We start from the raw sequence: 26,786 nt of genomic DNA on the forward strand, positions 1-26,786 counted from the left end.
TCTCGTCTCGTGATTACCCCTCCCTGTATTTAGTCTTGTCTCTTCCTGTGTTCAGTGTTGGTTCGTCTTTTGTTTGTGACTGAGTTCACCGGTGAGTGTTCTGTTTTGTCCAAGTTATTATTTTATCCTTGAAATAAAGGCAATATCAGTGTAATCTGCATTTGTGTCCTGCTTGCTTCACCCACCGTAACAGTTATGGCCCTTCGTGGTATGTACTCAACATCTTGCGTCATGTATGTTATACATAAAGCATGCACAACTCTGGCCTGAGCTCAGAAATGTTTCTGTTATTACAATGTTACACTTATGTGAAGAAGATGGATGTCTAGAATACTTGATGTACAAGCTGAGAAATGACTCAATTGGACCTGAAAATGTCACTTTTCTCAAAGACTCTATGTGTATCTCTCTCTCATTCTCTAATCCCCATCGGGCGCGACAGTGGGCGCACGGATGCTACCACATCAGGGAGAGATTAAACAAGGAGTGTCACATTGACACAGTGAGTTTGATAATGGCACAAAATAAGCTCTTTCAATTACAGCTATTTCTCCAGAGAAATCTGCTAAAAAGGAAACTCTTCCAATAACTTTTCCTTTTTCTGTTCGTTCATTTTGACATTTAAATCTTTCTTTCTTTAACCTTCTTGCAGTCTAAATTCAATAGCGCTCTAATGTTTTTCAAGATAAGATGGAGCTGAATCACCTCTGCAAAGAGCTTTTTGGACTGTGTAGTAAGAGACGACTGCCGATCAATGGAAGTTTGGATTTGTTGACGATACTTAGGAAAGGACATGTGGAAGATGTTATGCCAAGTTAACATATTTGTGTGAACTTGAAAGCTACCTGCTGACACCTTGTGACCTTTTGATAATTGCAGATAGGAACCAATACTAGGTAAGTCAATATGATAGTTAGACACAAATCAGCAACTATTTAGATAATTGGCTAAACGTTTAAATGAACAGACAACAACAACTCATTGGCAAAAATGAAATATATTTGGTGACAGACTTTCATCCAGATCTTTGAACTCCATTTCATCCTCTCAATGTTCAGTGTTTGCTGTTATTTATCATAAGAAATTGAATTTCTGAAGCCTTTGGGCTGTCAGCCAGGCAAAACAAGCTATTCAAAGACATCACCCTGTGCTGTAGGAGTTTGTGATGTGTATTTTTCAGCATGTATAGATCAAATGATTAAAGCAATGGTTGGACATTTCAGGAAACTTTAGACCAAGAGCTGTTTCTGAGGGTGCTATCAAACTTCTCCTCTAACTCTAAGCAAGAAACTGAAAAAACTCATTTTGATATATATAAATACTACATATAGCATCCTAAACAGATCCTTGCTTTGATCATGTTGATTATAAACATATTTTAAACATAATTTATAGGATACAATCAACAGATAACAAACATATCAATAATATTCACAACTAACCAGGGATTCATGTTCTGTCTTATCCTTTTTCTATTACCCATTAAAATATACTTTATGATTATTTTTTCGATTGTATATTTCATTTACAAGATCCTTCCCTGTTGAGCTCAATCATTTAACATCCTTGTCCAATTCCTTGTAATTTGTTCAGTTATTGCTGCTTTTCACATTTTGATGCCAAGCTATGCGCTCATGTTTCATTGTGTGTCACTGCGTATCGAACAGATCTGCTGGTGTCGTGGTGATGAATGTGCATCCTGAATGTGCCGAAACAGCATCTTCACAGCCATCTCTCTGCTACTCTCAGGGAGTCAGCTGTCAGCGGTCTCGGGCAGCACCGTCAAGTCTGATTCGCTCTCCATGTTGGTCTCCAAAGCCAAAGGGCCAGCTGCTTCCAACTTTAGGGCCTGTTATCTTCTGAGCCCCTCTCTATTGCCTTTGGCTGCCCTCTGGTCGTCTGTCTGGCCTCAGATTCAGCCGAACCACAGCTAGTTTACAGATAATCAGGCTGTGACCAGCTGTGTGGCATGCATCCATGCGCCCTGTGCTGCTAATTGAATTAGACCCCATGCTGGAAGTGACAAAGAAATGAACAGTTTCCCTCAGCGATCTGTGCGATTAGCAGACTTTAAAGAGGGTAGGTCGGCTCAGGGTGGCACTCTGGTGTAAAGCGTCAAAGTCTTATTAACCCCGACACTCACGCTTCTGTCAGGTTTCATTTTGAGACGTGTCTCAATGGGGGGCAAGCACAGCGGACAATAAAATAAAACTGCTGCCAAGTTTTTACCACGAGTTAAAGAGACCAAATGTTCATTGTTCACTCTTTTTTACCTTTCAATTTATTGGCTAGCTTGATATACAACCTGCAGCAGCTTTGGTTTTAAGTCACCATAAAAAATGCAATAAATGAACTACTTATAACATGTTATTTCTTTATTATATAATGCTTTTACATGTTTTACTATATTGCAAACTCACTTGTTCTCCACTCTGCCATTGTTTTTATTCATTTCTTTAATGAAAGGCAAAGAATGTCCAAAGTAAGAAGATAGTTTGCATGTCTTTGAATGTCTTCGCTTTGTATTGATCTCAACTTTAAGATCCTTTTCTTTCCTTGCCTTCACTTTCCCTTGTTTTTATATTGCTGTCATCTTTTGAAGTTGGATATTTCTGTCACAAAAAATACAAACAGTTTGTCTCCATGTTAAAATAAAGCAGAGGGTCTAATTTTAACCTACGATGTTAATTATTATAATCTAAATTCTCTGGCATTTCTATTCTAAGATGGAATAAAATAAAACTCATGACATTTATAACTTTCGCAGCTGCTATTTAACTCTGCCAACTTGATGCGAGGAGGGAAATAATTGACATTTCTGAAGGGGGAGGAGCTAATATCAGTCAACTTTTCTGTCTTTATCTTGAGGCTCTTTAAGTTTGTGAAGGTGGGAGTTTAGCTCATGTACTTGGTGGTGTATATTGAAACATTTGTGCTGTGCAGTCTCTTTCATTCTTTTGCCTGTCTTTCTAATTGCATGCCTAAAGTGTGTATTTTCCGGAGCAAAAGTGTGCGTGTGCTGTAGAAAGTAGGCCATTTCTGCTGATGGCTGACACAGGTCCTGTGTGGCGCTCACTGACTCTAAAAACTCTCAAATGTTTATTTCTGGACGGTCAGTGCATCATCTGTTTGCCATATGAACCTCCGGTTTTTACCGGCCTGAGATTAGCATCCGTCTTTTCCCAAAGCATTGTGGGACGGGTTATGTAAATCCATGATGTCGTACTACGCCTTCAGTTGCTCGGTGCTCTGATTGGAACGCTGTTATGAAATGCGACTCAAGCTATTTGGTCGTCATCTTAATTATTCATACATACCTCTGTTGGATGTGAAAATTGGGTTGTTGTGTTCTGCTGCACAACACATCTTTCATTCTCTCAGAATAAAACTGAATACATTGAGTATGATGTGGAAATAGTGTCAGACCTATGTGAATATGAGAGCACTGGATACAACATTTTCCATTATTTATTGTTTTACTGTTTTTAGTGTCCTATTTATAATTTAGGTGTCATACATTTGCTCTGTTGTCTTTCTCACATGAATAATCTGTTTTGTGGCAATGTTTTGTTTATTCTACTTCTGAATTTAGAATGTAAGTTATCTTTTTTCTGCCTTGTGCTTTACAGTATTTGATACATGTTATACTGTATGCCCCCTCTCTCTCCAAACTAAATACTATGTGGATTTATTCATCTTTCCTCTTCTCTGTCTCTCTCCCCCTCACCATGTTCAAATTACACGCTGCTGTTTTGTGCCGGTGTGCCACAGAGACCATGCATGAAATGTATTGGCCCCAAGTCCCGCCATTTGACACGCAAGATGTGGCTAACAGATCTTGTGCCATTTCCCATCTCCTCCGGCTCCCGTGTAAAGCTGACCTTTTCTGCCTCCAGGCTTTATTTAAACTGTGAGCACAAGAGACTTATAGCGCTACGGGGACATTTTATTATCAACGCTCTCAATTTATCTGACTTAGTTCGGGCCTGCCTTAGATCGTGCCAAAATGTGTCGTTTATTTACGCTCTAGTACGGCAAACAAGGGCACCGGTGACGAAGCCCAACATCAACACCTTAGCGGGGGTGACGCCTGCTGAAGCATACCTTTGAACTTCCCTGTGATCCAGCCATGAAATTATGGCTCTATTTACAGTGCATATCAATTTGAAAATTGTGAGTGGAATATAGAAAAAAGAGGTGCGATATTATTCCATCACATGTTGACCAGGGAGGCAAACACACATTTTGAAGAATCTCAGTTGGTAAAATATCATATATTTCAACCACAGGCACATTCATCAGCTTTAGCTTTTTGCTGTCATTTAAGCAGTTGAATAAGCTCAGGAACACAAGCACATCCACACATGCTGTACCTTTTTCAACTCTCGCCCAGCCATCTGCTTAACCATTCATTGACACTTTTTTCCTGTTATCTGTCAGGTCTGAAATGGGAGTTCAGAGGGTGCTCCAGGTGGATCTGAAAATGGAAAGCTTTCCGGAGCCACTGGGCAGCCGATGGATGGCCTGGCAGGTGGAGTACCCGTCCAGTCGTGCCGCCACACAAGAGGCTGAGACGGAGATCAAGCTGGCGCAGGAGGACCTGGCGGGCATCGTGCCACTGGCCATGGTGAGTGAGTCCGCTTCCAGCACACTGCCACTCCCAGAGAGATGGCTGCACTGTGAAATGTCAAGCACCACATTCTTTAATTTACACTTCAAGTGGACATTTGCATATATTTTCTTTCAACACATAATTTAAATACCTTTCTGCACTTGTAATCATGTCTGGTTGAAGCCTTGGGGAGGAACATGAATGTATTCTCAAACTAGTCATGTGTTTTTAGAAGATGTTCAATTAAGAATTTAAGTACAACATCATAGCATGCTGAGCTCCAAGGATGTTTGCTTTTACACCTTGCTGAGTAAAATATTCTGGCCTAAAAATACTACATGCACATGTATTCATAAATTGATGTCAAGTTTAAATTATTTAGGATTAGGATTTCACATGTGATTAGTTTCTAAAAAGGTCCTGGACCTGCCTGCCTACACACACCAGAGGTGCTTTTAGTGCTATCCAATCTTTTGAAAACAAATCAAAATAAGCCAAACACTCAAACATTTTCTTGAATACCTCCTACACTACTCAACAATATACAAAAAAGTGCAATTAGTTCGACCATATCCAGCTACAAAATCAATATTCTGCAATCATTTACCCCAAAACACTCTGAGAGGGGCCATCCTGCATACTGAGTCATACAGTACATATATAACCTTTTTAAAAATATATTTTATTTTGCTGTTATAATGTAAGTTTACCTGCATGTGTATTTGTAACAAAGACCTTTTACACTGTCATATTGCTATATTTACTTAAGTAAAGGATCTGATTACTTTCTCCACGTACTGCTGCTTGGATAAAAAAAGGCAGAGCGATGGCGTGGGTCTGTGCTCGCAGACTTTGCTAGAAGCCTCTCTGGCTCCCAGCAGGCCTCAGATGGGTCAGCAGTCTGGCTCTGGCCTGAGGGGAGCCCGGAGCGGTGTGCCTCCCTCAGCGAGGCGCAGTACTACAGTATGTGTAGATTAAGCCAAGCTCCCCCTATAGAACTTCACATTGCGAGTTTTGTTCAGCGACCCAGAGTGCACTGCTTCTGATTTAGATCAAGAACATTCAGGTGAACAAATGAGCAACATCAAAGTGTGTCGACTTAAGAGAAAGCCTACTGCCACCTCAGCGCTGATTTCTAAAACAAAAATAGCATTCATTTTTTATTTCGGTCCTTCTGATCTGCATGATAAATACCTGACTGTTGTGTCAGTGTTATTCTCTAAGTATTGCCCGTAGCTGTGTGGATGATAGATGCATGTGGGTGGCTGTTCCTTGATTCAGAGGAATGCGGCGCAGCCTCACCCACTGATCCATTCTCAGGATAATTGAAGCTATGTGTTTAATGCTGCAGTATTGTTCGAGTTCCTTCTCTCACATCTTTTTCATGTCACTGATGAATCGGCAGCCTGCTTCCTTTTCTCTAGGAATACATAGTTTGCTTTTACATCTTCCACTGACAAAAGTATTGCAACTTTGATTCACATTGTTATCCCTCAAAATCTCTACTTAAAAAATAATTGACCATAATTCGCTATTGTCTGGATAAGGAAAACACGTTTTGAATAAAATCCTGTTTATTTAACCTTATTTTCAATGGTATGATGAAGGAGAGAAAAAGTCAACTGTATTGTTTTTGTAAAATAAGTGTCCAACCCTTCAAAATCTAACAAGCATTTCTTCAATCAACCTGCTCCATTTTTTCATAAAAGAAGGGATTTTAATGGCTCACTATAAATCATTACAGTGGCAAAAATCCATCTCAATAAACCTGATATTAGAATTATTTGCTAAACTAGGATTAAATCAATTAAGGACAGAGTTATTTAGGTCGGAGCGTCTCATGAGATTAAGATGTGTATTAAACTGTGTGTGTGACCTGGCTGTGCAGAAAGACTTCATTTAGCCTGTTCCTTACATTGGCTAGCTATTCTTTTAGAGGACCTGTCAGTGATTCAGTGAATTAGCTGCCATCATGTCAGAATGTGTTGATATTTTCAAACATTTACATCTTCAGCCTTTTTTGAAAAGACGTTGATTTGGACAATTTAACTTTTATTTTTACTCCATGAGACTGTCTCTTCGCTTTTCAAATTCATTTTTGTCCAAGTGCTTCTTCCGCACAGACAACTTCCCAAGGTGCACATCCTCCCCAGCCACCCCATGGTACTTAACACACAACACAAATACTCATGCAGACACATTCAGAACTCATTAACTCTGTCTGTCTCCTTCTGTCCTCTTTTCTGTCTCCTCATCTTATACACTCTCCCACACACACACACACACACACACACACACACGCACACGCACACACACACACACACACACAGATATAAGGCTGTTTGCAATCTGCATGCACCAATATAAGAAGCACACAAGCGAGAAAGAGGAAGGCTGAATTAGATTACTTGGGATCACTGTGGCATGAAAGGCCCACAGATAAGTTCCTCTTCCTTCCCCCTGCTACACTCCTCACTGATAGAAAAAAAGGAAGTAATGTAAGAGCAGCGCTGTCAACCCCCCTTACACACACACACACACACACACACACACACACACACACACACACACACACACACACACACACACACACACACACACACACACACACACACACACACACACACACACACACACACACACACACATACACACACATCGCCCAACATCCCCATATTGCGTCTTCCAAAGGGGGAGAAAAATCAGTGATTCGAAAAGAAAACCAGTTGCGTCACACATAACTGAAGTCACTAATAGTCGTGAAGATGGAGATGTAGCAGAGCTATATGAAATGTGGGCAGACAGAAGAAATTTTCTAACATGCCCAGTAATGCTTCGTTGGTGGTGGGATGTAGTGACTGGGAGACCAGGGAACAGCTTTATCCAAATGTTCATAAAACAAATGGTGGATGACTTTTAAACGGGGAACACCACTATTGCAATATGGGAATATCATCATGGGAAAACCACGCCGATGTAACAATTCAAATATGTCAGCCCACAAGATCCAATTTCCTTTTGCTGCTAGAGACTGTTGGTTGCAATTAGATCTGTACTGCAGAGGAAAAGGAGTACAAGTTGACTGAACATAATACAGGTGTCCACTACTCTGGAGTTCAGATTTGTAAGATTTATAAGAACAATGTCTATGAGCCTTGGATAGAGTTGAACAAGTGTTGAACAAATTCTGTGGAAATCTCTGAGGCCGTGGTTAGTCAGCATTCAGCAACTGATCTGAAATATATCGATTTATCCCTTTTTCGCAAGCTTTGAACATTATTCACTCAGCTAGCAGAATCAGAGCAACATTGACTTATCTTCTTTTGCACCACTGGTCGATTGCAAGTCCGACATTTACTCGTGTTTATGCTTCTTGTTTCATCCCCTAACTCCTGAGAAAAAAATCTGTGTCTATGAGAGCCGAAGTATTGAACAGAACATGGCGGTAAGCCAGTTCTGTTTAGTATTAGCAAAATAACATCAGTCAGCATTAATATCACACAATATTGCTTAAGGGTTATATGGTTATCTAGCTATCTTCTTAGTTAGCTACAATTGTAACTCCATGTTAAGATTAACTCTAAGCCTTTTTGTGTCTATGTTGTATATTTCGAAGTAGTGATGATCAGTGATGTAGGCAGTGAATCAAGGCTACAGATGAAAAGAGGCGAAGTGAAAAGACTTTTCAGAGAAGGCGGAGAGGAAGAAACACACTTGTTTTAATCAAGTTGAGAGGGGAGACTTCACAGAGCATGCTGAAGGCATCTGTTGACACAACAGCTCTGTGGTTTTGCTCTAGAAGGTCTTTTCATCTGTAATGAGCACTAATTAGTCTAATACCCTAGATGTATTTAGTCGTAATGGAAAAGCTGCAGTAATTGTTTTTTGACCAGGAATAAACTCATACACCAAATGAAGATCCATAACTGACCATGTCTCATAAGGTTGTAATGTAATAAAGCTAATGACTATTAAAAATGAGAAGCTTATTTTGGGTTTGATCACATTTATGGCCTATTACTTCAATTGCTCCACCGACCCGTTCCCAGCCAATTCATATCGTGTTCTAAATTACCATGCCCTTGCTGGAATCAATTATTATAAAAAGGTATTTTTATTGCATTTTTCCAGCCAATTGATGGGCTCTGCCATGGGTGACACCTCTGGGAGTGCAGCAACAACGTTTTGAAAGACAAAACTCTTTTTTCCCTTGTTCCCTTTGAAGAAGGCTGCTCCTGTGTATTGCCACAGATAAACCTGCATTAGCACGGCTCAGAGCACCGCTCACCACTTTGTCACCAATTTCAAACCATAAAGCAGTCATTTCTGCAAATGCAGCAATTATTTTAAAAGCTGAAAATGAAAAGAGTACTCAAAATCTAAATCGGTTTAGAGCGAGGAAACGCCACGAACCCTTTCTGTCGAATGTAATACTGACTGGTTTTCTCTTCATCTGCTGTTCTCTACCTCTCCTCTCCCCCTATCGTGTCACCTCGCTCCAGACAAACATACATTAATATATTAACAATGTATATTAATTGCCTCCCTTGTCACCCTCCGCCCCTCATGTTGGCATTCTCCATTTCACTTAAAGTATGAAAGAGCTGTGTTTTTTTGGGTCATCTTTAGATGAATTTTAAAGGCAGTAATTGGATGCCTGAGCGAATTCCTCTGCACAGTAGGAGGCTGGTCCATTATCTTTTACCATCGTGAAGTAATGCGCTCCTGTCCAGGCTGCCCTCATCATCATTACCCATGCTGTGGATGCCTGGTGATGGAGAGGGAGCAGGAGGACAGGGCATACATCATATCTGGACTCATCAGTCCAGCCGAGACACCAAACTGTGCTCACTCACATGAGCATTCGCGGGCATAGAGATGAGGAGAAATGAAAGCAGCCGTTTGTATTCACAACCGCTCCAATGTATCGTTAAACAATACATCATCACCCTGGCCTTCTCTGGCCACTTCTGCTCTCACATGATAAAGTCATCTATCAACATCCTCCAATGAATGTTTCATTTTACTCCTTTCAATTCCATTCCCTCTGTTGCAATGCACATCTTCTCTGCCAGGCAAGTGAGATCAGGAGAGCCATTTATCAAAAGCATAGTTAGTCATACAGACATGAGCACTTATGCCAGATAATCCTGCAGGAGTGCCGCATGGATGCATGCAATATCATGCACGATGTTTATCAAAAGAGCATGTACTGTACACTCTGCTTAAAGTACCTGACTTAAGGCAGACTTGGTAGCATGCACCCGCTTTTCAGTGGATCAGGATGAAGCAGAATGAGTCATACATTTTACAATGAAGGGATGATCGATGGACCTTCAAACATAAAGGCATCTACTACAGCTTAGAGGTTGATGATGAAGTGGTAGCAGTGATTGAGGCTGCCGCAGTATGCACATGTGGTGTACTACATGTAATGCTAATTGGGACAACAGATTGTGATGAATGGTCACTTAATCCACAACACATGGAAGTCCTCTACACTTTATGGCTTAATACATCCATGTTCCCACAGTCCTTTGCCAGGTCAGGAGGTAAAGGGCATGCAACAGTACTGACACATTTTCCCTGAGTGCATGTATGGTAACAAGTGAGGAAGTTATGAGCTGAATTACTGTACCTTATGACACTAAGCTAAACTGGGAGTTACTTTGAAAAATAATAGATACACTGAGGTTAATAGCAAAGTTCTCCAATGTCACTCAAGAAGACGATTAACCCTGAGATGCTTTTTTAATTTAAATGCCATATAGCGACTGTATGAGCTGAGTTTGTTACCTTTTAAAGCATACACTCACATAACCTTCCTTGTATGTGATCCTTGTTAAATTAATACATTTGGCTGCAGCGGAATCTCTCTGCTAAACTGATAATTATCAGTCATTCAAACTAACCTTCCCACAATGCTTTTAAAAGCTCCTCCGGGAGCGAGGTCAGATAACTTGTTTACTGTACCATTGTGATTCTTAGAAGAATGGATGCATTGTGTGATTCATGCATTTGTGTACACGTTACACGTAATTGAATGCTTTGAACCTTAATCCACGTCACCTCAGCCCTCTTTGTTCTCCTCAGCCTGTCAGTTCTCGTATAAATAGTTTGTGCAGCAAGGTAACAAAGAATGCTGCAGGGATGAGGAGAAGGGCAGGATGTAGACTGACAGATCAATCTCAGAGTGACAGGGTCGTCACACGTCCATATCTCACATCTCACCATAATTGTTAACATCCCACTCCACAGTGGCCAACTTCTATTCTTTCCAACTTTTATCTTGGCCCACTGAGGTTTGAGAGGAATGTGTGTATTTTTTTAAGCGGAAATGGACTCTACAGTGGAGCTGACCTTTATGCCCACTGAGAGAGGTCTGTGTCCAGAGGCCAAGCCAAGCTTAGCCAAGCTAAGCTGCTAGTATAGATCTCGATCAGAGCCGGGAGAAGAAATCAGACCAGAGATCAGGAGGTCATCCCCCACAGGCATGGTTGGCTGTTGGGGAAGAACTCTTCATCGATCGGCTGAGTGTGATAGACATTGGGCTGAAATTGAGCAGACTTGAGCAGGGAGGATTGTTCCCTGGCCTTCTAGCCTCCGGGGCCCCAGCTCAATGGGCAAACAGCAGGGGCACCAGAGAGCCTTCACAGCACCAGAGCCAGCATCAGTCAAAGCACCCCGCAGCTCCCTCCCATAAGCCTCTGCAGCTCTCTCAGTCATCAGGTGAGCAGAGAGCTAGATGGGTCGCTGATGCCTGACCTTGATTCCTCCGGAGCTGAGTCTGACTATTGCTGAAACTCACCAGGGACACCCTCCCCTCCCTTCTGACCCATTCATCTAGATATATTACAGGTGTGGTATTCATGAGAATTGCAGGGGATTTATCCTATAAATGTAAAATATTGTTCTTCCATGTTCAGCCATGTTTTATTCAAAACCTCATTTTCACAGCATGAAGCGCATTTCATGGCCACTAGACTCCAGCGGGTGGCTCTGAACCTCCACCACCACCCGAGATAATTCCTAACTTTATCTTGCAGGTACAGACAATAATAATCCCTCTTTTAATGCACTCGTATTATTAGAGTGGTGTGTTTATAAGAGATGCCCTGAAGGTGAATGTATGCAGCACAGAGTACTTGCAGTGAATACACTTATTTGCTGTCCTATTTTGTTTGGCTCTTCAAAAAATAAAGTATTTAAAATAGACCCTGGATAGACTCTTTGCATTGTAAACCACTTGATTATACAGAACTGTCAGCAACTTGTGTACACTAAAGAATCAAGGACAGATAAGATTATAATTAATATTTGTGGGGGGATTATTGCTGTCAGCAGCTTGTCATTGTGGCATTTTCCCCACAGTCAAAGTTTACCTCTTAAATCATGTTCACTCATAAATAATTTACTGTTGAGAGCAGTAAATGTTTATATGTGACTTAAACATCAATATTTCCCACGAGGTGTTAATCCTCCTGCATAACTGACCAAGCAGCTAGGTTGTAGAGTTGTTGAGACGTCATTGGTTGCCCTTCTTTTTAAGTTCGGGGAGGGGACAATACAACATAAATCACTCCACCACTGAGTGCTCCTGAGTTTCCGTACAACTTTATGCTGCACTTTTTCTTTTAGATACTGTGAGAAGTGTCGGGATGAATCAGTGCCTTGTCTTTTGTCTAATATTCTCTTTTTTACTATGCTGCTTAACACACTGGCCTAGTCATCAAAAGTTAAATTCAGGTCAGACATTCAGAAGTAAAATGCTTTATTATTTTCATTTTTATCAGAGACACTTACAATAGGTCAAGGAATTTGATATGTAAAGACAGTGGTTCTACATTGAGCTTTTTTTCAGAAACAGCAAAAGGGAATGATAATGAATTTCCCATAAAAGAAGGGTTTGAAAATGTGGGAAATACATTGACTTTCAGAAATATTGTCAGGCAACCAGTAAAGATCCGAGCAAGACGTTGCTTCGAGCCAAACAATAAGTAAAGCAAATCTGCCCCCATAATACCACAACTTGTCATTTTAACACTTCTGTATATGGATTAAATGCACAAGATATAGCCTTACATGTTTAACTAGCTTTAATGGGGTTAGTAGGCATATGCATGTAATTAGTGAAGATGTGGTTTGAAATGTGTTGGCAAAAGCAAGGAACAGAAAAACATTAAGAACTACAGTATTGTGAATTTTAGAAGTAACACAAGCAAATGTTCCATGGGCCACAATCTTCACCCTTCACTATCAGCCATCCGCCTGACAATTCAGCTCTTTCACATATTGGTTGAGTTCAACTATGTGCTTAGACAAGGAACGAAGTGCCCTTTCTATAATATTTCCTAATTAGTGAATGCGGTACCAACTAAGCGATAGTAAGACTGGTCGTTTTGAGTCAACCATGTATCCTGTCCATATGATCCTCACCATATGATCCTCACCATGATCTCCCATGACCTCTTCTTTCAAACTGACCATTTCTGGAGCAAATCAGCTATCAAAGCAGCAAAAGAGCCAGTCTTTTTCCCATACCAGCCACAACCAACAGTAATGAGCAGAACTGATCTCTGACCAGCATGAGACTCCTAGGGCACTGCCACTCACTGGAGCTCTTTGTGTGCCACCTATAATGCTGCAACTTCATCCGGTCATCTGGGAAGTAGCGAGGAAAAGGGAAGACTGGAGTGGAATTGGCTCATTGTCGGAGGAGCAAAGAGTGGGAAGAGGAAGGAGCACGAGAGAGACCCTCATTAAAAGGCAGCATGTTGGCTTCACAATCATCCCGCCACTTCAATGCGCTGTCATGCAGTGATGTATCGCTCTGCATGGTGCTACAGTACCAAGGCCTTTATTCCCACTCTCCTCCATGTTTCTCGGTTCTAGCCAATTAAACGCCCACTGGAATAGAAGGGAGGAAGTGCCACATTGCACATTGCACAATGTGCAGAGAGGAACTGATGAAAGGATATGTCTCTTTAAGTCTGCTTAATAGCTTCAGGACATTGCCTGAGTGGCATTTAATGTCTACAGCACATCATTCACTATCCCTCTACTCCCATTTAACTGTCCGTACACGTACGCATACTTTATCGCCAAGGGATGAAAATGTTTATCAGAACTATGAATATTTCATTTAGAGTAGTTTGAGTATTGGCATACTTCATTCATAGCCCTTTTTTATTCATGATTTTGCTCTTGAAATGTCACCTGAAAGATCATAAAGAGACTCTTGTCCAATGACATGTCATTAATCATTGTTTTAACATCATCACAATCGGTGTCTCAGGTTTTCTCATAGGTTGTTGATCTTTTGGGTTTATCTGGTAAGATTGTTGGTTTTAGGGCAGTGGAAACGATAAAGGGCCTACAATAATAGGTGTACAGAATAAGTATATACTGTGTTTACCACCATTTCTTCTTTCTTCTGCTCCATGAATAATGCAGGCCTAAAATCCCCAACTCAACACTGCGCTTGACCTGTTCATTTGTTGTTGTATCCATGGTGGGGTCAGGCTGTGGATGTGCTAGTGCAGGAAGAGGCAGAGGCTAATCGCAACAGCAGGACAGGCAGCAGATTCGCTACTTTTCATGCTGCCCGTGTCACTCAGGCTGACACCATAAATCTCACTTATTTTCAGATCCAACCGAGACACAGGCAGAAATGACGCCCCAGAGCACATTACCAGGCACAGCAGCGTGCTGAATGCTAACAGAGAGATCCTTGATAAAGCAGACCGGCAGTTCTCCAACAGATTATTGAACAAAATCTGCTAGACTTGAGGGAGAAGATTGGCTAGTAAGAAAAGCACAAACATCAGTGTCAACTACAAAGCCATTGCATGAATAGAAATGTATTTAAATACATCAATTAGTAAATTGTACAATGGCAATACTGTCTCTGTGCTCGGTTAAAGAATGTATATGCTTAGTGCTCTATAATTATTGTTATTATTCACTCATTATCTTTTTATTCTTATGCACAGAGTATTGAAGGCAACCCACTAGAACTTGACTTACATAAATCAATGTTCATGTTTTACTCCAGCTTTCCACAGAAGCCATTTTTTAAAGTGTAAATGTAATATGTTGAAGTGTGATATAATTGCCATAGAGAGTACTCACCCATTTCTTCTATCAACCGGGCAACTGTCCCTGGGCTGGAGACGGTCGAGTGTCTCAAGGGCTTCAGACCCACTATGTGGTGTATGTCGTTGTTGAAAGACTTGTAAATTACATTGGTTATATTAGTTTTTTGGGCGTTTTGGCCAAAGCCACCCATACATTTTAGTGTTATTCCAATGTAGTAAAGAAAAAGCCTATACTGTTCTATTTACAATTAAAATGTCCCTTAAATATGATTAAGTAATCAATTTGAAAGAATAATGCACTCTGCATTGTGTGTTCTTTTCCGATAATGTCACAGTCTGTTATGAATTATCTCCTGACAAATCTGACACATGTAACTATTAAGACAATAGACAAAAGTTGCCAGAAAAGAAGGACATCAACAGTAGGATACACTTCTGCAAAAGCACACATTTCAATGTGTTGCACCTTTTACTGTTCTAAAAAGATTAATCATAAAAAAAAGTAGGCACAAAACTAATGTTCAAATGCATTTCAATAAGATATCCCTTTTATGATGTAAGCCTTGACCATCTCAAGTAAGGAAGTCATAAATCTCCGACCATAATAAAAACTCTCATCAGGTCATCCTTTCAGTTTCACAGGCCCAGATTTTATTGTGTCTTCTTTCAGATTACCGTTAGATGACTTGGTAACGCCACTGATGTGCACCGCTGGTCTTCATTTTGTGTTTAATTGCGCTGTCTGAGTGTGTGGACTATTGATGCATCACTGTGGGATCCCACTGTGGCTTATTACTGCCAGGCCCTGCTCTCGGCTGCTCTCAACCTGCTGGGTCATCTCCAGCTGCTGTAATCTAACATTAGCCTCTGCTTTCACCAGGTCCCAACCATTTACCCCATCATGTATTATTGATGACCCTCTGGAATTGGAAAAATCCCAGCAGACACAGAATTAATTTACAGCAGCAACCCTCAATTTTAAGGGGAATTGAATCACAGGCACAGTGAGATAGGGGTTTATATTCCTATATAACACTGTCACAGTCTATACAATTGTAATGAAAAGCCATTTGAAGATTAAGTGTTTTTTTGTGATTCATTGGTATCTCTTGGCTCAACTAAAAATCATTTCACTCCAGAGCTGACTGGTCTCAGTAATTGATGCTTACAAAAGAGCAAAGCTCCTTTCAACCAAACCTAATCCTCCTTTTCTCTTTTTTTTGAATGACTCTGATTCACAAGCTCACAAACACAAGGGGAAGTCTTTAGAAAGCGAGTTAACAGGGCCCTGTACACATCTTTAGCACTTCCTTAGGGACAATGGGATACTCTTGAATGTGGTGACAGGAAGTTGGGCACAGTAGATTGGTGCTGTCTGTGCTATTCGGGTTTAACATTAATACTCTAAACAAATGTGACATTTTATTCAAAAGGCATCACTACAGAGTGAGATGTAAACAAAAAATAGTAGCTACCTCAATAGAATAGAACTGAAATGTCTTCAGTGCTGGTATAGCTTCAATACTGTGCCAAAAGGTGTCTCGGGGTTCATGCCCATTGAAATGAAAGAAGTCAGAGCAGAGCATTTGTGTGCGAGTCAAATGCGTACAATGAGAGGCCTTTGTCAAGCTGTGCAATTAGCTCATGGACATGGTCATGTTGGTTCCCCAATAGAAAGAAAGGCGTGTTGGTTAAATGGTATAAGTAATGAAAGGTGCACTTTCACCTCAATGGCAGGAATTTACTGAGCTACCCAGGATTCCAGAGCAATTTGTGTAATTGAAGAGCAATTTTGTACAACCCAACTTATCTTAATTGGCCCCAATTATCCTTTGTGTGTGTGTGTGTGTGTGTGTGTGTGTGTGTGTGTGTGTGTGTGTGTGTGTGTGTGTGTGTGTGTGTGTGTGTGTGTGTGTGTGTGTGTGTGTGTGTGTGTGTGTGTGTGTGTGTGTGTGTGTGTGTGTGTGTGTGTGTGTGTGTGTGTGTGTGTGTGTGTGTGTGTGTGTGTGTGTGTGTGTGTGTGTGTGTGTGACTCAGAATCAGAATATTTGTCCCACAGAGGGGATTTTAGTAATAATTAGTAATTACACTATTTACTATTTACAAAATACACATCCAGTACAGCCACAGTTTGAAATTGCAGCCATGTGAAAGTATTAAAGGTGGAAGTATATTGCACAAAAGTAGGTGTTATAATTCAGCCTAATGGCAAATACAGAGCACAGTATCTGCTTTTTCAGTGTATTATGTCGGTTTTATGTATATGTGTGTCTCTGTTAAAAATTACACATTTTGTTATGCTCACTCTGCTAGTGAGCCTCAAAATATGATCTATTTACCTTTTGTAGAATATCATTTTAATGGTATACTTTTATTTTATTAGTAATTACAACCATAATTCAATAAGGTTCCTGGTAGCACACATTTGTTTTACGGCACTTTTTATGGTAAAAAGGCTCATAATCAATGAAAATGTATTATTACAACAATTTTACAATTATTACATATTTATAACTCTAAATCTAAAATACATTCTTCACCCGATCCAAATCTAGAATAATAGAAATGTTTAAGGGCATGTTTTCTTGTTGCATGATATAGACCATAGAGACCAAGCTTTTGACTGAAGGTAGGAATGACATTCATTATATTGCGAACAAAGCAGAGTTTGAGGCACTTACACGTGCGCAAGAGGAGGATAATCACAGCCGCAGAGACTGCAAAGAGTACCTTTAAATGACTATGGATCCAGGACTATACATACGTATATAAAAGATGGATTGACTTGGCAACAGTGACATACGCGTTATATTGCTGCGGATGCACAGAAGCACATTTTTCATAGAACAAAAGCTCACGTAATAGAGCATGAATGATTTCCCTACAAGAAATATAATTGTTTAACCATTTCATTTGTAGCCTGTTGAAAATCAAGAACAATCTAAATGTTATCTGCCCATCTGTAATTTTGGTGACTAGCGAACCACAATGTTATGCTAATTACTTTCAACAGTTAGCTGGCTGAAGAGTGTGGCAGTTGGGAGAATGTCTTGTATTCATCCTGATAATTACATTCACAATAATTAGAACAACCTCAAATTGTTATGGTTGACTTCATATTAAGAAACTCAACTGAGAGACTCAGAAGTAGCTATTCAAACTTCGATCAACACAAGTAATTGTACATGCTGCATTATAAAAACGGAAGAAATGATTTCCAGGTGATTGAAGCGTGACTGTATGTTCTTTCAGCTGCTGTAACTGTGCTCTCAGCAGCTGCCATCAGACATTAGCTGTTCACTGAACAGTGGCTCTGATTACACAGTGGTTAACCCAATAATCACTAATTGAGCGTTGATTGTGCGAAGCCTCTTTAGGCCAATTTCGATGCGGATTGTTACTTTGACTTTTTCTATTATTTCTGAGCTAATCACTGATTGGGTGGATTAGGGACCTGCTGTGCTGATCCCTCTCTCTCTTTCTGCCTCCAGGACTCTGAGATTTTGAACACGGCGGTGCTGACCGGGAAGACAGTGGCTGTGCCAGTGAAGGTGGTGACCGTTGGAATAGACGCTTCTGTTACTGACATCTCGGAAGCAGTCAAGTGTAGCTCTACAGACGAAGATGTGGTCAAGGTCAGTACGATGAACTGTTGAAAAGAACAAATGTTTGTACACTTTCATCCAACTCTTTGTATGAAGATTCTACCATAGAACAACTTAAGTTGGAATTTAGAAAGCTGAGGTGGACAACATGGTGTATTGAGCAAAGAAATAATTACAACTAAGTGCAATTGAAAGAGGTTAAGTGATCATGACGTACATGGACTTCCACTTTCGTTCAACTCAAACATAACAACAGACTAAAATGTAGTACTTTGTAGAACAATGAGGAGACTTTCCCCCTAATGTATGCGGTTAACAAACATCATTTATTGTTGAATCCTTTATGCAATGGTTTTAATGGCAAATGGAAATTATCTGCCACTAATGGGAACGCAGGTTAATCAGAATTTTCTTTTGCATATTTTCTAGACATTTTGTCAAAATGTGTACATATTAAATGTAATGGATCCATAATAAATGTCTTAAAATACTGATAAATACACTCATTTTAACACAATAGACTGTTGGTAGTTTGCAGGTCAATCTTGTTTATTAGACCATTTTAATTGCATTAATAACTTAATATCAAATCATACTGAAAAAATGTAAGATACAAAGGCTTTAATGTGTCACAGCGTAGATATGGAAATGAAAATATTAAGTCCTGAGCTCCTCCAACCAACAATGCAACATAGTTATATAAGACATACAACAATAAAACATTACAAATAAAATAGTGCAAGAAGAAACAAAGAAGATTATAGTGCAATTATGTTGCAGACCAATGTGAAAGTGATGAAGTAATATACATGTAAGAAAAATAAATAATGACAATTAGCCAAATAATGCAGAGAATGTTATACACGAGCAGAATGTAAAATGAAATACTGTTTATTACAGTGATAACTATTTGAGAAATAAATTGCAAGATGCAAACAGATGAATGCTTTATGGAGGCTGTTACGTTCCCTCCTAACTAGGGGCACAAAGGGAAGTAACAAAACACCAAAATAACCGGGCGAGAGAAAAAGGAGAGGAAACTGACTACTGAAGCCACAAAGTGATGTTTTAATGGACAAAAGAAAAAGGGCTCACCAGCCAACTTGCAAAGCAAACTAAAATAAACCATACACGAAAAGGTAAACTGGAGCACATCTAACAATTCACAAGAACACAGGCCTCACACAGAGACATGATGCACACATGCAGCCAGAGGAGAAGGAGAGAGCGACTGCAGCCTTGCTCAGGTCCTTTATGGAGGCCCTGATTGAGGATTGGGAGCACCTGGGGAGAGGCTGCACCTGGGGAATCAGAGGGAGAGAGAGAAAGACACACACACCCACACAAACACTACGGCACGTAATAGAGGCACTTTACAGAGTTCAAGTGTTAAATAGTGTATGTATAAAATGTTTGTGAATTAATGACTGACTCGAGGCAGGTATTTGTTTACAGACTGCATTAGAGCTTATGTGAAAGCAATACTGTGAGTATAAATAATGCGACAGATGAGAAGATTTTCTATGTTTAGCACATCTATATAAATCCTTCAGATAAACAAACACCAGCAGGCAACATGAAAGTGCGTGTTTGATATGCAGTGACTGCTGACAGGTTGTTCATGATTTCCTTTATTTTTAGAGCCCCTTACAACCCTAGGGCACAAGGCACAAAAGAGTAAAAAGTGACTACAGTGTTATAAAGTTGAGCCTTCGTATCATTAACTTTGCACTTCAACAGAATCCCCATGACTTCTTGGTTATCTACAGATTGCCTGGGGAAAAAACTAAGAGAAAATCACATCCTGTCTGTGATGTGTTTCCAATCCTAAGTGACTGAGATCTTACTGTGCTATGGTTTACCTTGAATTGTGTGCTTCCTCGTCACACCTCAAAAAGATAAAAAAAGATACTAGAATGCCGCATATCAAACTCAAGTAATGTACAGTTATAAAAACAAATCCTATATATTTCCCCACACTGATCCACTTCATCATGTTTGATGCGTTAAGTTATGGTTGGCTCAGGGATTCTTAGAGGGAAATACATTGCAAATCAATGAAGTTAGAAAAACCATAGCTCTGTTGCTGATATGATCTCTGCTGAAGGTCAGAGCCTCACCCTGCTCACCTCTGCTCATCTCTCTTATCATAGCCTGCGATCATGTATGTAAACATGACTAATTTATCTAATTCTGACCTGGGGAATAAGCGAGAAGTAAACGCAGAGTGACATTAAACTTGAATAATGAATCACTGTGCATATTCAATTATGCTTACACTCACTTGTGGCCCTATAATTATAGTGAATTTGAAAAAAAAAACATGTTGCTTTTTCTTTAAACCACGTTTAATATTAGTCTTGCTAAAACAAATTGTATCTGACAAGTTTAGGCTGAAAGAAAGCGCTGCCTCCATTTTTTGGGTGGGTATATCCGGTGTACATCTACTGTACCACCTTGTTAGAGTTCATCATGTTGCAGCTGCATACAGTGGGGACATTGCCAAAGACTTGAAGCAGCTCAAATGTATTTGAACAAACAATGGATCACATGTAAGTGAAAGTGGTTGTCTGTAGTGCAACAAACCGGAATTAATTACCCGACTGTTGTTGTTTTGTTGTTTTCAGTGGCAAAGCTCTTAAAACCGACTGTCTGCCTCCCACCCGGCTCAAAACAACAACAGACAAAGTTTGCAACTAGCTAACTAGCACGACAACAAAACATTTTCAAATGATGCATCTTTCAGCAGTATGCAGCTGATTAAAGTGCTTATCAGGTCAAGGACATGAAGCAGTATTTTAAATATATAATATTTTTCTTTTTCGTTTTAAATAGAAGGGTCCAAACAATTATGGCATACTTCAGTGCTGCCAGAATGCATTTGGAAGACGGATGCATCCAGATTTGATGATTTTATAGGATACTTCATTTTTTGTATGTGAACATCCATTCAATATCAACCTAGCCTACCATTTTTGTAAAGTTTTGAAAAAATGAAAACCCTTTTCTTGACTGTAATACTCACTACCATATCAAAAAGGAGGAGGAATGTGTTTTTTAATTTTTCCTCCCTATTTGGTCACCAGTGCTTCATAACAATTTTTTTTAGAAAGAAGCACATGATGCTCCAAGGATTTTTTTATAGAAAAATCTGAACAAATTGTTCTTCTCCTTGTTAGACATGAACTCTACTTACTCAAGGTCAATGAGAAGGCCCTTCTTACCACTGCCTACACAGAGCAAGTCTATTAGAATACGCATACACCTTCCCCTTGCATTGAAGTGAGTGCTCTAGCTTATGCAGAGGAGCCTGAGCAGCTTAATTGCTTCTGTCAAGCTGACTCTGTATACAAGCCAGAGACATGCACAACCCACCTTCATGCTCCCCACTCCCATCGCTCATATCTGCCGTGGATTGTATCTGTCTGGTGAGTTGTTAATTTCCTGGGCTAGATCCAGAGACAGCCTTAATGTCCTCTGTAAGTATTCTCCCGTTAGCTGCCTAATGTCTCTGATTAATGTGGTAGTGGATCCTCCTGGACGTTTATGATACTTTGTGAATCAGGATGACCGAGAGTGTGTAATTCACAGAGACAGTGCCCTCCTTGGTCTGCCACAACACACATCCTTGTGGGACGTTGTAAGAGGTTAAAGGGACTGTCTTTTTAAGTTAAAATGATGACTTGGATGTGTGTCAGTCGATGATACAGCACAGCAGGAGGGTGTACGCATGTCAGTGTAATGTGTCGGGATGGCTTGATGTCAGCTGCGATGTTTGCTTAAATTATTTCCGCTTAGATTGTTGGGAGTAGATCAAAGAAATACCATCAGGCAGTTAATTTGCCTGTCATGAGACATACTGTAGCAGACATGTGTGTTAATAAGTCCCAGAGTCATTAACATGTTCTTTCCTCAAATAAAAATAAACTGTATTCTTATAGATTTCAGAATACCTTTATTCGTCCCACAGAGGTGAAATGTACCTTGTTACAGCATATGTTAAAGGTGGGGTATGTCATTTATTTCAGAAACACTTTTCGTTATATTCCATGGAATGCTCTTAACATTCGATAGCAATGAATATATTAAATGCTTTGACAATAAATACATAACATTTCATCTGTGGAAGCCATAGTACTGTAAAAAGCACGACCCATCATTTTACCCGGCCCGGCTAAAATAACTGGATGGCCTGCCTGCCTGTCAGCCTTCCATCTGTGCACAAACTGTATTTTCAAATGCTAGCGCACTCGAGCCGGTTTCTCCAAAATTACCTACCCCACCTTTAAGATAGAGAGAGAAAATAAAACACTATTAGAAAGGGCATGCAAAAAAAAGGCTATTTCAATTTACAAGTAACATCCCTAATGCATTTCCAATTAACTGATTGCACACACTTGTTATTGCAGAGCATGGTGTCGTAGTCTGTGTTTGTTTTGTTTTTGTGTTTCTACATCATTGCACGTTGATGTCATTTCACAACCATTGCATCTGCTAAGTAAAATACATCTGATAGGATAAACGCATTTGTCAGGAGCATCCATTTTATCGATCAGCTATATATCACTTTTGGTTCTGTTCATGAGCCTCACATGGAGCCCAGTCAGGTGGTGTCTAGCAAGCAAGTTAATGCTCGTGCGGGCAGGTTGCACGGCCCCGACTTGTGAGAGAAGTCTGAGATGAAACGGGCTGTCAAAAGCACTTCTGTATCAGCCGACTGAGTGCATCGAGAGAGAAAGAGCTGCACAATGAGGGCTGATAAGGAGCAGGAAGTTCTCTGACATCTTTATCAGTTCAAACACACACTCTCACACTGGGAGCACTGACGGAGCCCAATCGGCTACATGACTGAGCGTAGCCAGGGGAGCACCACTGCCCTTGTAAAAAATATCAAAAGCTTTATTAAGCAACTCTGTCTGACCGTGTTGCATTGTAGTGTTGTACGGCGTCAGTGCACGAGCAAGGTACTGCTGTTTTCTCTGTATTCTTTAATTATTGTAGTAACATAAAGCATGTATCCACTCATACTGTGCGCATCCACTTGAGAAGTCAGGGCTTTTGCAGTCCAAGTTCTCTGATGGTTGGCTGTAGCCTTGGAGCATCCCCAGCAGCACGCTTTCTATTTCCTCACAGGGGTAGATTCTTAACTGGTGTTCAGACATAAAGTCAACTGCTTTGGTAAGCTTGCTATTGTCTTGAAAACCTTTTTGTCTGAAACCAGAGCCCAGTCTGCTCTTATTGGTTAGCTGGCTGGCTCTGTTGTGATTGGTCAACCGTTTAGATATGTTCCGCCCCTCATGTACAATGTGTTGGAGCACTACCCAGTAGAAGCACAACAGGTACATAGTGATGTCACTATGTTATGGAAGTAAACAAAGGAGTCCAGTCGAGGTGTTTGAGGCAGAGGGGAAGTGTGTGGGAGAGACATTCCCTTTGGTGTGAACTCTTATAGGATTTGAACCTTTGCAGATAATTTAAATGCACGAAAAACACACCACAGGAAAGGGTAAACTCCAAAAAGCATAATATTGCCTCTTTAAAAAAGCATTTTTGCTAAGAAATATGTTTCAGCTAAAATAGCTCTCTCTCTGCATTAATGTAATGTAGGAGGTGAGAAATACTGGTCTCAAAAGACAATGTGTTTTACTGGTAATTTCATTGGTGCAAATTTATATTTTTGCCTGCAGACACCAGAAATCGCTCATCATATGAGTTTAATTCCAACAGCCACACAGGCAGTTAACAAGCTGCATGGCCGACGTTGTTAGCTGTTAAGTCCTATCTTCAATCTCGCACTCCCTAGATTTAAAAGCTTTAAAGGCTTTTTTTGTCATAAGCAATATACTGTAGCTAAAGCTTCCTCCAACAAAGCAACATGTGATAAACATAAGACATAAAAAGAAACACGGAAGTAAAATAGTCCAATAAAGTAGTGCAAGTGGCACAATGGTGCAAGATTAAATCTATGTATATAAAAATAGAATAAGATACATTTCTCTTTGAATCTCTCTTTGGTTTAAATCCATATATCATGATGTTAGCTTGCTACAGTTTGCATCAAACAATGTCATTGTGTATGAAATCATTTATTTCCTACACTTTATTTGATGACTGTTTTGATTTAGCCAACGCTATATTTGTGTCCAACCACACACTGGTTTTTAGGACAGATTATAAAATCAGTGAAGCACATATTCAAATATCGGCTTTAATGTAAACCAAGAAGCAAAATGTATCTTCCACAGAGAGTATTGTGTTGGCTTCACTCTGTAGATGCTGTGAAATAGAGAGAGCTCAAACCAAGGACTCTGTCTGTCTCCAGAATGTGGTCACAGAGGATATCCCGCTGCGGCTTTGTGATTTATGGCTGTTTATGTTTTTATCTCTCTGTGGAAGAATAACTTGGAAGTAGAATAAAAAAAGATATTTCCCCCGACCATTTAATTCCATCTGGTTTACTTTGAGCCATAGTAGTCTGCTATATGATGAGATAAATAGGATTGACAAATTGCCCAGAAAAAAGGAATCTCTGTTTCAGACATACTGATTAATAGCCTCTGTGTGAGTGTGTGCTGGATAGCCGTCTTGAGATCCTCTTCTTCTTCTTTTTGGTGTATTTGCGTATTTTATACATTTGTAGAGCTAGCATGGCATTGCATTTAAAAAAGACAGAGAAAGAAAGAAGCTTCGGGGGGGGGGTGGGTTCACACGGAGTGAGCCAAAGCAGGAGTTGTGTCCTTCGAAAAAGCAAAAATGTGGCCTGCTGATTACTTTTCTTTTTAAAGCAATTTATGACACGGTGCCTTTGAGTCAGGTCATTTTATCAAGAGATATTTGCTGTCCTCTTTCTACTTTCGATCTGTTGGTTCTTCTTTTAGCTTTCGGCAAAAATATAATAGAACAGTAGACCATGATCTGTTTTCCCTAAGGTTCAAAGAAGTCCTCGTTACCCCCTCCCTTCTTTTCCTGAGTGTGGAGCACATTCAGGACCTTTCATCTTGTTCAAAGTAGTTGCAGGAATACTGCATCAGTGGGGAGCTCAGAAGTGTAAACCTTATAATCAACTTGGAGAGCCTGGGCCACAGTGAACGCTTTATGGTATATTGCACTCTGTAATTCAATGTGTAGAAACCGTCAGAAGAGCTCAACTTAAATGTCGTCTCTGTTAATCTCTCCCTCTCCTCTCACGCAGGTGTCGGACAGGTGCGACTATGTTTTTGTTAACGGCAAGGAGATGAAGGGCAAGGTGAAGATGATGGTGAACTTCACCTACGGATACCTGAGCTCTCAACTGGAGCTCAACGTGTGGATCCCTCGACTCCCCCTCCAGATTGAAGTGTCAGACACCGAGCTGAGCCAGATCAAAGGGTGGAGAGTACCCGTCATGGCCACCAGTCAGAGGTAAAGTACTGCATGAATCTGTCAGTGACAGGGCCGTGTATGTGTCATAGGTCACACGTGCAAGTCCCAAGCAGGACTCCTTTCCCAACACTCAGGTCCCAAGCAAGTCCCACGTTACTGGGTTGACAATACAGCGAGTCAAAAACAGCCGCTACTATTAGTCGAGCAAGTAACAAGTCAAGTCATAGAATTCTGATGATCTACCCCAATATAACTCATCCTGAATAGATGCCAAATATTCCTTAATGGACGTCGTTGTTGTCCTCTGCTGCACCGTAATTGGTTGCCAGGTTTGCGCGATTTGCACCAATTCCTTTTTTTAAAAACGTTTTAATATCTATCAATCAATCAATCAATCAATCAATCAATGTTTATTTATTTAGCCCAATATCACAAATGTTACATTTGTCTCAGTGGTCTTCACAGTTTATACAGAATATCAGTATGACAATACGACACCCTCTGTCCTTAGACCCTCACATCGTACAAGGAAAAACTTCCAAAGAAAACCCAGTTTAAAGGGAAAAATGGGAGAAACCTCAGGGAGAGCAACAGAGGCGAGATCCCTCTCCCAGGACGGACAGACGTGCAATAGATGCCGTGTGTAAATTGAAAAGATAATACATTTGCAACATAGGTAGTCCAAATGTTTGGAAATGCATGTGTGTATAATAGGAAGATGAATCCACGAGGATATCCATCCAGGACCGATGATCCATGGACCACAGCCACGACTCAAGATCCAGCGCTCGCGATCCAGGACACAGGACCGCAGGATCATCCATGACTCCGGATCCCAGCGTATATAGACACCAAAAAGAAAGACATTTGGGGAAGCTGGGTTAATCAGAACATGAGAGTACACAGGTGCAGACAGAGAGAAGGAAGAAGTAAGATGTCCCCCGACAAACTAAGCCTATATCAGCAAAACTAGGGGCTGAATCTAATCAGCCCTAACTATAAGCTTTATCAAAAAGGAAGGTCTTAAGCGCACTCTTAAAAACGGATAGGGTGTCTGCCGCCCGAACACAAACTGGAAGCTGATTCCACAAATGTGGAGCTTGATAAGAA

At 40.3% G+C, this 26,786-nt stretch overlaps 1 protein-coding gene across 1 annotated transcript in view; it reads left to right on the plus strand.

Moving 5' to 3' along the window:
* Positions 1-26,786, plus strand: part of LOC117451923 (transmembrane protein 132C) — a 170,473-nt gene that overhangs the window by 130,602 nt on the left and 13,085 nt on the right. The window contains exons 4-6 of the mRNA XM_071204391.1: positions 4,441-4,627; positions 18,201-18,344; positions 25,507-25,715. Coding sequence (XP_071060492.1) covers positions 4,441-4,627; positions 18,201-18,344; positions 25,507-25,715 — 540 coding nt within the window. The remainder of the gene's footprint in view (positions 1-4,440; positions 4,628-18,200; positions 18,345-25,506; positions 25,716-26,786) is intronic.

Source organism: Pseudochaenichthys georgianus, chromosome 9, assembly GCF_902827115.2.
Source record: "Pseudochaenichthys georgianus chromosome 9, fPseGeo1.2, whole genome shotgun sequence".
NCBI lineage: Eukaryota > Metazoa > Chordata > Actinopteri > Perciformes > Channichthyidae > Pseudochaenichthys > Pseudochaenichthys georgianus.